The sequence below is a fragment of the Rattus norvegicus genome, chromosome 20, assembly GCF_021556685.1.
Source record: "Rattus norvegicus strain SHRSP/BbbUtx chromosome 20, alternate assembly SHRSP_T2T, whole genome shotgun sequence".
Taxonomy (NCBI): Eukaryota; Metazoa; Chordata; class Mammalia; order Rodentia; family Muridae; genus Rattus; species Rattus norvegicus.
In genome coordinates this window covers 55,568,509-55,582,500 of record NC_141553.1, presented here as the reverse complement: position 1 = coordinate 55,582,500, position 13,992 = coordinate 55,568,509, and the positions used below count along the sequence as shown (strand labels likewise).

At 36.3% G+C, this 13,992-nt stretch overlaps 1 protein-coding gene across 4 annotated transcripts in view; it reads left to right on the top strand.

Annotated features, from left to right (window-relative positions):
• The window catches only part of Grik2 (glutamate ionotropic receptor kainate type subunit 2), a 698,850-nt gene that overhangs the window by 557,622 nt on the left and 127,236 nt on the right, over positions 1 to 13,992 (top strand). For all 4 annotated transcript variants that reach the window (XM_087598251.1, XM_087598252.1, NM_019309.2 and 1 more), the window contains 1 exon segment: positions 1,767 to 1,984. In XM_087598251.1, coding sequence (XP_087454377.1) covers positions 1,767 to 1,984 — 218 coding nt within the window.

The window sequence follows — 13,992 nt, the reverse complement described above, 5'->3', positions numbered from 1 at the left end:
TACATGAAAGAGGAACCCATCCTATCTGGCTGATGCCCCGATCCCCAGGAATTAGTGGGATATAGTGCTGGACATGACGTTGCCTTGAGTACATGACAGTCAGCCCCTAACCAGGCTCTCTGATTGACAAGCCTAGAAGGTGTCTGCTGAATTTCAGTCTGTGGGTAAGAAACGAACTTGTGGTAATTGGGACAGCCTTGTCAAATGTCTCCATCCACTGTGCTTTTATTTCCCAGTCCTTCTTGACTTCATTGGTGTTTTATTTTAAAATAAACAAACAGTGGACTATGCAGCCTAAGCTGTTGATCGTCTTGGGTGTGTTAGTGTTTCAGTGTCTGAGTGTGTACCTGTCAGGGCCTAGGAGCAACTGCACCAGAAAGGTACCTTTCTGTTTCGTTTTGTTTTGCTTTGCTTTTTTTTTCCTTTACAGAGTGGTAGACAAGAGTTTGGAGCTGGAGTTGGCTCTCATGCCCAAGTCTGTCTGCTTTTAAGATTTTGTATCTTTGAAATTGCTGGGGTAAGATGAACTGAAGTGTAAGATGGGCCATTCCATGTAAGACGGTCAAAAGAGTACATATTTTCAATGTTAGCATTAATAATTGGTTTTTCTTTTCACCACTTCTAAAAAGGTATTCTCTCACCGCACAGAGATTACATTAAAGATAAGACTGTAAAACGCATCTGCAAAATGAGTCCATCTTTCCTTAGTTACATTTTACTCAAGCCCTATAAAATATTAACCACTTCATAATCATGCTTCTCTGATTATAGATTCAAAATGATTAAAAGTAGATAGCACTGCATTTAGTGTGTTTATGTATGTATATATATGTCAATTAATATACTATGTACTTTCAACAAGAATACACATTCTGATATAAAGTTACAATTAGTTAAAATTTAAATAAGAGACAAAATTTTGTGTTATAAATTTTTATACACTAAATAACCTAAAATTAATACTAATAGAAACTAAAACGTATTCCTCAGATACCATTGTCTTCTTAATATTATGGGCAGGCAACTCCAGCCATTTAACTGTGATATATTATTGTAGTATTCCATATGTAAAAAGATAAAATTGTTTCCATTTACTCATTTAATTGCCGTTATAAAGGCTAAAATTCATAATGAAAAATATTTGCATAAACCCAAGTAAATAATCTGTTACTTTATTTTAAAAATAAGCACAGGACTGATATATTAGGCCTTGTAGAGACTGCGATTAAATGAAATATTTTATTAGCATACAATATTGTTATTTTAAATGGTGAAGTATTGCTCCTTTGCCGTTTAACTGAGATCCAAGGTTAAATAATGAAGCAGACATATTTGAGTACCTTAAAAAAGACCTTTTGTAAACTTACTAAGAAATTGGGTCCGAATCTACATTGGATAATGACTTCTGAAAACCACTTAAATAATAACATAGTAAATTTGTATGTGGTTTATGAACTAAAGAGGTTTTTGTACTCTGTTTTTCTAATGTTTCTGAGACCTTTTTCACGTTAATATTTGTTACATGGCACCATCTCAGGTAAGGCTAGTCTTGTGTCACCATACTTGATATGCTCTTTGCATAAGTGGCATAGTAGTATAATTGGCCTTTGCTCTCACAAGCACTGCTGCTCGATCGCTGGAGCGGTGGGCCAATCTCTGACTGAAATTCTATTAGGCAGTGATCCGTTCTTCCACTGTGACCAAACATGCCTGACTACTGATCAAATTGTCTGTATTCGTTTCACCTTTCCCCCACTCTCTGTTAGGTTCTGAGCTCATGCCCAAAGCACTCTCCACCAGGATAGTGGGAGGCATTTGGTGGTTTTTCACACTTATCATCATTTCTTCGTATACCGCTAACCTAGCCGCCTTTCTGACTGTGGAACGCATGGAGTCGCCCATTGACTCTGCTGACGATTTAGCTAAGCAAACCAAGATAGAGTATGGAGCAGTGGAGGACGGCGCAACCATGACGTTTTTTAAGGTAAGCCTTACTTGCTATGAACACTAAGCACAAGAGCACAGACGGCCCCTCTTATTTCTAAATGTAAGGATGTAGTATGCTTTTATATAAACAACAGCATGTAGTTTAAGAGACAGAGACTTGTACAGTTAAATATTTGACCATCATTTCTGATCTTATCAACACTCGACACAGTGAGTAGTACCAATGCTCTGGTGCAGTTTATTGCATATTTTAAAAGATTATAAATGCTTTTCAGTGACTTTTGTACTATTTTACAAAGAAGTTTTCTAAATCTTTTAAAAGAATTTTGATTTTTGTTGCTGTAACAAATGTTATCTTTTACATCTTTAGGCTAATTATGTCTTGCTGATTTTTTAGAAATACAGTTGACTTGTATCCTAATTGTTATTTGAGACATTTTAATCTTCTAGAATTTCTATTACTTAGCCTATAGGTTATTTTGATTTTTCAAATATAGAAATTAGATAAAATTGTAAATCTTATTTCTCACTCACCTCGCTTTGTTTCTTGCTGTACCGGCAGGCAGATAAGTATTAGGTTTGCGCCTTACCCTAATTGTAAGAAGGATGCTCACTGGTAATGCTTAGATGGGTCCTTAGTGCTACTGGGAGGAGCTTTCTCTCTTGATGTATTAACAGGTTCTGTCATGAGTGGGCTTGGCTTGATCAGACACACTTTTGCTTTGCTGAGTTAACATGTTTTAGGTTCCCCCCCCCTCAATGTATTAAATAACTGATATTATTCATTAGTGCTGTAAAAATTCTGGACCAATTAATTTTCCATCAGCTTCCTTAGACATTCAATAAGCATGTTAGTCAAAGGCTCTGTTACTCTGTAGAGCAGTTTTGTTTTTATTATTATTTTTTAATACCTCATGAGCACCTTATTTTTCAGACAGTCTCTCCCTGAAACTGGAGCTCCAGTTTTAGCTAGACTGGCTAGTTGGTGAAACTCTGGGACCCATCTGTCTCCACCCACCCGCATGACACAGGTACAGAGGTGTGCCGTTGTGCACAACTTTTATGTTCATGCTGGGGATCCAAGCTCAGGCCCCATCGCTTACAAAGCAAGTACTTTACCCACTGAGTTATCTCCCCAGCCAATGAAAGACTGTTTTAAAAAGTGTTAATAACTACAAAGATAACCGTATCATATTCATTTTTCCCTGAAATGTATAGGCTTACTGTACCCTGTAACAATCATCTGAGAACTTACGTGTGGAACTTGGAAGTTGATTATACAAACAGAAGGTCTAGGGCCATGGTAGTGCATGCGTGAAGTTTCCACTGTTCTGGAGACAGAAGAAAAGGTTATTTGCTTGAGATGTGCCCAGCATCAAAATGGTGACTCCCTGAATATAGGATCACCAGGTTGTGAGATTGTGTCCACTCCAACCTGGCCAATCTCCTGTCTCAAAAACTATAGCTGAGGATGGACACTAGGGGGAGGCAGTGAGATCCTAGAAGAAAAAGCAGAGACCACTACCATTTTTATTATTATTCAAAGAAATAATGATATGGTATGAGGCATTTGTGATACAGTAAACCATATTTATAAATACAACAGTCTCTTGTGAGGACTGTCACATCTCTTATTCTTTTATATTTCTAATTTATTTCAACAGAAATTCATAAAAGCTGTGTGGGATACTTCAGGAAAATGCCGTCTTAAATTAAAATTTTATTTAATAGATCTCTACATAAAAACGGATGAGCATTTGATTCTCTTTAAACGAGGAAACTGAGAATAACTCGAGGAAGGGTCAGTTCTTAGTATCTGAGTATTTATCCAATCAAATACACGGTGAAGTCTAGAGGAACAGCCTGTGCCGCATTTCCTTGGGTGGTGTAATTGTGTTGTCTTCCTAACAAAGGGTAACTCGTAATCCTCTTTATTTTCTCCTCATCTTTTAATTCCTGCTTTTTCATCATAAAATAACTCATCAGAAAGGGAATTTCCACTTGGGTATTTAGCACCCTTCATCCTTGCCGTTGTAGTTTATTAAGTACTTGTTTCATAGATTGGAAAATTTTGGAAGTACTGGCAAAAGCCTTCATTGTTCATTCGTATGCAACTGATAGTTAATGTAAGGTACAAAATTTTACTTAAAAATTGTCCCATGTTATTTAATTCTATTATCAAATATACTTCAAGAGCCTATTAGGGCCAGAGAGATCACAGCTCATTTTCTGGAACCTAATAGGTACACTACAATCTACTTATTCCTTCCAAGGACATAGAAGTTTCATTACAGATTCACAATTGAATCATTACTTAAACCACAAGCATGCTAAGCATGGATTTTTCTTGAAAAATTATTATAAAACTGCATTAGCCTTGAACAGTAGAATTCTGAAGTAAATTAAAATTTCAAATACTAATTATATTTCACTTGCTTAGCTACATGTTTTTTATTTTTTTTCACTGAACTTAATTGCTAGTTTAAATATTGGATTTATACCTTATGTTTAATTAAAATCATTTAATTATTCAAAATTATTAATCCTATATCACTTAAACATTAAAATCAATATGGCAGTTTTTTGCTACATCCAGTAAAACTGAACAGTCAATTTTCTAATTTTATGAAGCTATTTCAAAGTATTTTATTATAAAATTATTCTTTAATTTGAGATATTTTCTTACAGACATCAGTTGGAGAAATGGTTAAATATATGTAGTCAATATTACATACTTAGTGGGTAGTGAAATGTAGTATCTTAATTATTCCTGTGCACAAGGAACTCCTGGAACTGAGTTGGTTTAATTATACAGATCAAGTCCCAACATAATGATTTGACAATAGAAATGACTTATTTCTGTGCCCTAAGGACTTGGTGATTTTGATTTAATTTTTTAATTTTTTATTTTTTAAAACACTCTTGTTTCAAAGCCCCAGTTCATTATCTGCAAAGCTCATATTGAAGAATACAAAACGATTCAAAAACATAATTCTCTTTGTTTCCTTCTTTGAATTTACTTCCTTTCATGGCTATCTCTTCAACTCTTTGTTCTTTCCTACATCTTTTGTTTTCCACCTTGGCATGTGTGTCTACCTTCCCTCTGCCTTGCCACTGACTTTTCTGCCTACACTCTCATCTTCTCTTTTTCTGACGTTCACAAAAGGAGGCCTCTAGTGCATGCAGGAATTGACATAAAGCAACTTTTCTATTTCCAACAATATGGACATCCTTTAGAGCTGAAACCTGTAATGTACACAGGTTGCAATAATAACCGTAGAGGAATAATTACTGAGCTAACAATCACCTTATGTTGCAACTGTACCACATGCTGAGTTCTGAATGTTAAAACCAGAAGAAAAGATTGCTTAGAGGAGCCATGAAGATTTTATTTTTGATATTTTTAGATGCTATAAATATTCTGATTTCAATTTCATGTTTTGGCTACTTAAACGCTACCAATATACTAGACATGGTATGCTTATTAAAAAACCCAGCAACAGAGAAATCAGAAAGACTTTTAAAGTGTGGGATTTTTATATATAATATTATTTTTACTTTTAAAAATTAAAATTTTACATAAGAAAATAATGTCTTATACTAAGAAATATTGATTTTAAGGAATATCAATCATATTTTTCCTAATCTAACAAGCACCTACTGCTGTCTGGTTGTGCTGAAAGGCTCAGTGTCAGAGACCTGTTTTAAAATATTGTAGTTTTGTTAGTTCAAGCAGGAAGAGACACCTTAGAGCACCTAGTTTTTGGGGTAAGTTTTCAGTGCTGTGGAGACACAGGCAATTATGGGGCTCTACAGCATTGTTTAATTCCATATCCAAAGAAATATTAGTTTTGTTCATTGATCTCCTGTGGATATTGACTGAACAAAAGTGTTCCTATTCTTTCTTTCAACAGCCATTGAATGGCACACACATTCTCTCATAACAATGGCAGCAATTCTATCATCATGATCTATAACCATGTATCACCAAAATACCCTTATCGGTACTTAGATAATGAAGAAGGTGAGAGTTTGAAGATGTTATCTCAAAAGCATCAAAATTAAAATGAAGCTGTTTCTTAAAAGATGATAATTTGTATAGTAGAATTAAAACCATAGACAGGGCTAAATATTATGGAAACTGTTACTAAGCAACGGTACATTCTTTTCTGTGTCAGTATAAAAATTAAGAGGATGAAAATGTGTGTGTGTGTGTGTGTGTGTGTGTGTGTGTGTGTCAAAAAAAAAAAAAAAACCCGTAGCTATAGCCCATACGTTAACTAACCTCTTTGGAGAGAAGTACATTATCTTTTTTCTAAGATTCTTGGTTTTCACAAAGCTGTTTGAAAATAACCTTGTTTATGTTGAATTCATGACTTGGGATGCCAAACTTCACAGACTTGTTAAATTCAGCCTTCTCAATTTCTGACCTAGCCACTATAGTATGTGCATCTTACAATGATGAAATCAAAAGAAATTTGTGCTCTTTGCATATTTAAAAGACAAACTTTTGTCACATAGTTTTCTTTTAAAATAGTGTAATTATGTTTCAAATGGTTGTTGCTAGTAATAGTGCAGGAGCCTATAATCAGAGAGATGGAGTTGAGTTCTTGATTGTCTCACTATTTGCTATACGTCTTCTACCTGACTTTTGCAGGCCTGGTTGGAATGACAAACAAGTAATTTCTCATTATGTAAATTTTAGCTATTGAATAAAACTTTATTGAGTAAAGATAGGTCATAGCAAACATTTTGTAGCAGTGATCTTAAAGATATTACATATATGCATTACTAGATTATAAGGAGAATTTAAAATTCAGGATTTAGAATGACCCTGCATATGACTCCACATTCCAATTCATGAATTCTTTAAGTTAGGCCTTTCTGCAATTTCTGACTTAACAACATTTGCAAGTAGAGTATGTGAAATAAGTTATCATGGTCAACAATTAAGTAATGTGTAAACATTGTTAAAAGTATTAGAAAGCATTTGCCTCACACAGTTCTTCATTATTCTGACTCTAATATATAAAAAATGACAAATAACATAAATGAAAAAAATCTATAGATGATTTTTTTTAGAATCTTCTAGATGTCTAGGTTAGTATACTCTGAAATCATGTGTCATAAAGGATTAACTTGGAGATCTTTTGGGAATTTTCTCTAAATCTCTGATAAAAAATTTAAATGACTTAACATAAAAATTCATGTTAATTATTAACAGAGTAATTATTGTGATGTCTGTATCTATTAGTATCACTATGCACCTTGTGTTCCAAATAGGATACAGATGTTGTATTATAAGACATTAAACATCCATTCAATAAATGCTTACTGACCATCTTCTCTGTGTCAGTTATTTATATATTCAATATAAGCAGATCTCATACACCTCCAAGCACTCACCAAAACCTGACCCTTTTATCTTCTATGCCCCAACTTTATCACTGCTTTTGTAGGTGAAACCAGTCATTTCTGAACACCTTTCAAGGTTATATCTTAATGCTCAGTTTCCCAGTTTTGTCTCTAGTATTCGCTACATTGTCACGAAAGTTCTTTAAAGTAGTCATGTCCCATGTGCTTTCCCCTAAGAATTTAGCACCTTGCAAGGTTTACAAAGCACTGTGAAGTCTGGCTCTTTACTTTCTAACCATGGTTAATTCCCACCAGTTACACACAAACTTTTATATTTTCTCCAATGTCTAAAGAACTGTTTTCCTCCTTCCTCTCTCTCTCTCTCTCTCTCTCTCTCTCTCTCTCTCTCTCTCTCTCTCTCTCTCTCTCTCTCTCTCTCCCTCTCCTGGCTTGACACGATAAAAAAAAAAAAAAAAAAAAGAACTGTTGTTTCATAGTCCTGGCTTAGCAACACTGTTTAACCATAGTCTTCTTACTTCCTAAGCCCTATTTATTCTTCCTTTATCTATGAGAAAAGTTCTTTAGCTTTAGACTAGAAGGAAGGTGCTCTTCCTCTTTTTTCTCCTTTTTTTTCTTCCTCTTCCTCCTTTTTCTTCCTTTCTTCTCTTCTTCTGCCCTCCCCCGTTGTCTTCTCATTTTCTTCTTTTTGCTTTCCTCTTCTCTTCCTTTTTTTTAAAAAAATTTTTATTAGATATATTTCTTTACTTACATTTAAAATGTTATTCCCCTTCCTGGTTTTCTCTCCATAAGCCCCCATTCTCCCCCCTCCTCCTCCCCCAAACGGGTATTCCTGCTATATATCCCCCTTATGGCCTTCTCCCTTTCCCTCATTCTTATCTTCTCTTTCTCTTCTTTCTCCTTTTCCTCTTCCTCCTCCCATGTAACCAATATTTTCATTCTAATATTCACTAAATTATCCATTAAAATAAATTGTCTTGGTCTTCTCTTTCTGCCAAAACACTGCTCGCACAGAGCAGTGGAATAGGAGCCTAAGGACTCTAGTCAGTTACTCTTATCCTGTAGTCATCATCAATACTGTGTCAACATTTGTCTTCTACCAATTATTTTCACAATAATCTTATTTTAGTGCAATGAAAATCCCATAGTTATTTTTAATTTGTTTTATTTAGTATATAAGTGAGGCAGATATAATAGCTTTTCCTCTAATATTAAAGGAATTTGTTTGTTCTACAAAAGGATGACACTTGTTTTACAAACACAACTTCTGAGAATATTTAAAAATTACCTTATTTTCATTTTTAATTTATTTTGGTATTATGTATTTAACCAGAACTTCATCCATGCTAGAACGTTGGCTGTTGACTCAAAAATGTTTTTGTCCCCTTGTGGTCTTTAAATGTATTTAACTGAGTTTTATGATCTTAAGGAGATACCTTCAGTTCATCCTAAGATGTCCTCTGTTTTTCTCGACTATAGCCATTATTTCTTTGGTCCAAGTAATCTTTGTCTGGGGATATAATTTTTGTTTGTTACTTTTGTGCCTTAAATGAACACAGTTAGCTTAATCCTTAATTTCAAAAGTCTGAAGCCACATTGAGCAAAACTAAATTTCCATTAGGTAGAGATCCCAAAGATTAGAACATCTTTTATTAACCAAGCTTCTAAGTTTATTCCCTTTCATATATAAATCCTCCTTGCAGGCTAGTCATTTCCTTTTTTAAAAATGTCCTATCTCTTCTGGTTCCATTTTCAAGATATTAATATATATTTCAATATTTTGTCTGTTATATGTACAACTAACCCTCAGTACAGTGAACATTTTAATATTTTGTTTGTCTATATATTTATTGTCAACATACTATTGGTACATTTTCTATCTGCCAACTTCCTTTAATGCATTCTTTTAAAATATAGCTGTAGCCTGGAGAAAATAAATAAATAAATGAATAAAATAAGTGAATAAGAGCACTTAATCTACAAGCAGAAGACCATGAGTTCAAAGTCCCAGCACCCTCATTAATTGCAAAGCACAGCTTCAGCATTTAAATCCCAGCACAGGGGGAATAGCTGAGCAGATACCAACAACTAACTGGCCAGTATACATAGAGAAAGTGGTGAGTTCAAAGTCTGCCAGAGAGTATGTCTCAAGGAAATAAAGCAAAAAGTAAAAGAGACGAACATGTGTAATACTGCTCTGCCTTCTACATTCCCATGGGTGCATACACACACACACACACACACACACACACACACACACACACACACACACACACACACACTGAGAGAGAGGGAGAGACAACTTAAAATATTTCCCCTGTTTGCATAGATACTTCAGTAGTTTTTACCTTCCTCCATTGATTTCTTTCTTTTGTTATCTCTACTTACTTTAGTAATTTTGTACAGTTATTCATGAGTGAAATGAAATAAATGTAACCTCTGATGGAAAACTTGTGACAAGTAGTTATGTTATATGCATTTAAAAAATTTTGCCATATAGTATTTTCTTTTTTGCTATTCTATGTATAAATCGATATATATATATTTCCAAATGGCTAGTATCTGAAAGTATACATAGAGAGCGTAAGAGTTCAAACTGGATGAAAAATTTTCTGAAGCAAAACATTGTAACTTTCTGTATCTACCAACAGTAGTCTTTCTTTTCCTTCTCTTTCATTCTCTCTCCCCCTTACTTTTCCTTCTTCCTTTTCTGCTTCCCCCTTTCTCTTCCTCTTTAGGAAAACTTGAATTACATTAAAAGCTCATGTTTATAAATCTTCACAAATCTTATCATAGGATTACTTTTTTAAAAGGAGAAAACTGAAACATGAATAGCTTGCATATAGACAGGCTAAATCATTAACAATTGAACAGCATTAAAGTCTCGTGGCATTATAGTAACGCCAGTAAAAACTGAAGTTGTAACCATCATCATGTTTTGGCTAATCTCAACTGTTCTTCATCCTTTGTGTTGATGGAGTACACCATTTGCCCATACTACCACATACCCAACATTTTATCTATATTTAAAACAATCTCTATTACTATATTTACTTGTTTTAGCTTTGTGCAAATGCTTATGTGTGTTTATGATTGTTCACGTGTCCTGTTTACATGTAGAGGAGGTCTGATAAGTGACTTGGTGAGAATTAAGTTCTCTCTTTTCATCTTGTGAGTCCCAGAGATCTAACTCAGCTCTTTGCTTAAACTGGGTGGTTAAATAGTTAATTTATGCCGGTTAGGTAAATTCAGCCATCACAAGTCTTTTATCATTTGTCACCTGTACTCATCAATTCAGTGATCTTCCCAAATTAAATTGTTGACCTACACGCTGGAGGCTTTCCATGGAGATCTCTGGTCCAGCTAGGTGTGCGGGTTCAGATGAAGGGGATAAAATCTGGCCGGGCGGAGGATTGCTTTCTGAGGCCACTGCTACTTGTGCTGCTCTGCTTCCATTTCTGTTGCTGCCACTTTGGTTGCTCAGACTGGGCTGAGCCAGCAGGAGAACGACTACCCAGCGAGGGGTGCAAGGGACCTTCTGGTGGTGATTTTGGGAGAGCAAATCCCTTCCCCAAGTAGCTGTGTTACAGGTCTTATGATAGAAGCTCTCGATTCCTACACACCTTTAATCCTTCTGAAAAGGATTCTTAAATACAGTTTCCGGACCCATCAGTGTCTGACAGTAGGTACTTTCTATTGGTTTGGCCTGAAAGCATGAAGACCTCATCTACATATTTGGGGGTGTGGCCCTGCTTCTAGGACTGCTCTGTCTTGAGCCTATCACTTCCTCACCTTGGGGGGATGGGCTTGGGGGTTGCTCTTCATGACTGATCTGTCTCAAACCTCTCTACAGGGGGTTGTGGGGGGCTGTAGCTACATGAGAGGGGCCTGGTCCTCTATGAGTCTGGGCATGCTCCTGCCGTTCCTTTTAGGGTACCCTGGGGATTCGACCTATCTCGACCACGAATCAGGGTACCTTTCACAGCCCGCCGACCCACATTAAATCACATTGTGGGTTTGAAACATGAGTAACTCACATATTTCTGCAGCAATTATTTAAGTGCTTAAAGGACATTTGTAAAAATAACTTTTATTCACTTGATCAAATTGTCTCACGGGTTTACTGCTGAATAAGCTCACCTTTCTAGTTCTTTCTAAACTCTGGGCGAGAGACAGGTTCAACTCAGCCGTTCTGGCTCAAACTCCTCTCCAAGCTGACTGATTCCGTTCGGCTTCTCTCAGCTTCTCACTGAATTGCTCTGCTTAAACTAACTCTGTTCTAATCTGCTGGCTCCACCTTATTCTCTGACTTCAACTTCCTCTCCTAACTTGTACTGGAGTTCATAAACCATTCATCGAATGACTCCCAACTCACGCAAGTGCTCTGCACAAAACTGACTCTCTCCCTACACTGCTCTTAAACAGCTTCTCTTCCCGTGAGAATTGGGTGTATCATATTTCTAACTCATTCCATCACATCTCACAGTCTGTAATTTGTCACTTTGTCTACCTTTCAGTTAGATGTTACTTTAAAACATGGTTCTTTTCTTCTACAAACTAATCTTACCGATATTGTTTAGGATTGGAGTTCCATATTCCAGCCAAAGCAGCCATGTTGCTGGATTAAAATTCCTCTACCGATATCATTTCCTAATGTCTAAAGGAATATAAGTAAATTTTGAATTTAGATATCGATATAAAATGGTATTAGCTAGCTTAAGTCCAAGTGGATCAAGGACCTCCACATAAAACCAAATACACTCAAACTAATAGAAGAAAAAGTGGGGAAGGATCTCTAACATTGGAGAAAATTTCCTGAACAAAACACCAATAGCTTATGCTCTAAGATCAAGAATCAACAAATGGGATCTCATAAAACTACAAAGCTTCTGTAAGGCAAAGGACACTGTTGTTAGGACAAAATGGCAACCAACAGATTGGGAAAAGATCTTTACCAATCCTACAACTGATAGATGGCTTATATCCAAAATATACAAAGAATTCATGAAGTTATACTGCAGGGAGACAAATAACCCTATTAAAAAATGGGGTTCAGAGCTAAACAAAGAATTCATTGCTGAGGAATGCCGAATGGCTGAGAAGCACCTAAAGAAATATTCAACATCTTTAGTCATAAGGGAAATGCAAAGCAAAATTTCACCTCACACCAGTGAGAATGGCTAAGATCAAAAACTCAGGTGACAGCAAATGCTGGGAGGATGTGGAGAAAGAGGAACACTCCTCCATTGTTGTTGGGATTGCAGACTGGTACAACCATTCTGGAAATCAGTCTGGAGGTTCCTCAGAAAATTGGACATTGAACTACCTGAAGACCCAGCTATACCTCTGTTGGGCATATACCCAAAAGATGCCCCAACATATAAAAAAGACACGTGCTCCACTATGTTCATCGCAGCCTTATTTATAATAGCCAGAAGCTAGAAAGAACCCAGATGCCCTTCAACAGAGGAATAGATACAGAAAATGTGGTAAATCTACACAATAGAATACTATTCAGCTATCAAAAAAATGACTTTATGAAATTCATAGGCAAATGGATGAAACTGGAAAATGTCATTCTGAGTGAGCTAACCCAAACACAGAAAGACATACATGGTATGCACTCATTGATAAGTGGATATTAGCCCAAATGCTTGAATTACCCTAGATGCACAGAACACATGAAACTCAAGAAGGATAACCAAAATGTGAATGCTTCACTCCTTCTTTAAAAGGGGAACAAGAATACCCTTGGCAGGGACGAGAGAGGCAAAGATTAAAACAGAGACTGAAGTAACACCCATTCAGAGCCTGCCCCACATGTGGCCCATACATATACAGCCACCCAATTAGACAAGATGGATGAAGCAAAGAAGTGCAGGCCGACAGGAGCCGGATGTAGATCTCTCCTGAGAGACACAGCCAGAATACAGCAAATACAGAGGCGAATGCCAGCAGCAATCCACTGAACTGAGAACGGGACCCCTGTTGAAAGGAATCAGAGAAAGAACTGGAAGAGCTGAAGGGGCTTGAGACCCCATATGAACAGCAATGCCCACCAACCAGGGCTTCCAGGGACTAAGCCACTACCTAAAGACTATACATGGACTGACCCTGGACTCTGACCTCATAGGTAGCAATGAATATCCTAGTAAGAGCACCAGTGGAAGGGGAAGCCCTTGGTCCTGCCAAGACTGAACCCCCAGTGAATGGGATTCTTGTGGGGAGGGTAGTAATAGGGGGAGGATGGGGAGGGGAACACCCAGATAAAAGGGGAGGGGGAAGGGTTGGGGGATGTTGACCTGGAAACTGGTAAAGGGAATAACATTTGAAATGTAAATAAGAAATACCCAATTTAATAAAGATGGGGTGGGGGAAGCAAACCATATTTTAGAAGAAATTTGCTATGTAAGATGCACTATGAGGTGTAGCTGGATTTTTAGCTTTAAGAGAGAAATTAGCAGATCTGATAGCTAAAGAATTAGGGATATGTTTAAGGTTTTAAGTGGCTCGTGTTATTTCTGAGAATGCTTGTGTCATGTATCACAACATACTTCAAATAAAGTGAGAGTGATCGGAAAAAAGTGGTTTTAGCTGACAACATGTGCATAATTAATAGTTAAATTTATATAAAACCAATATATATCCAGTCATAATTACTTAGTATTTTCA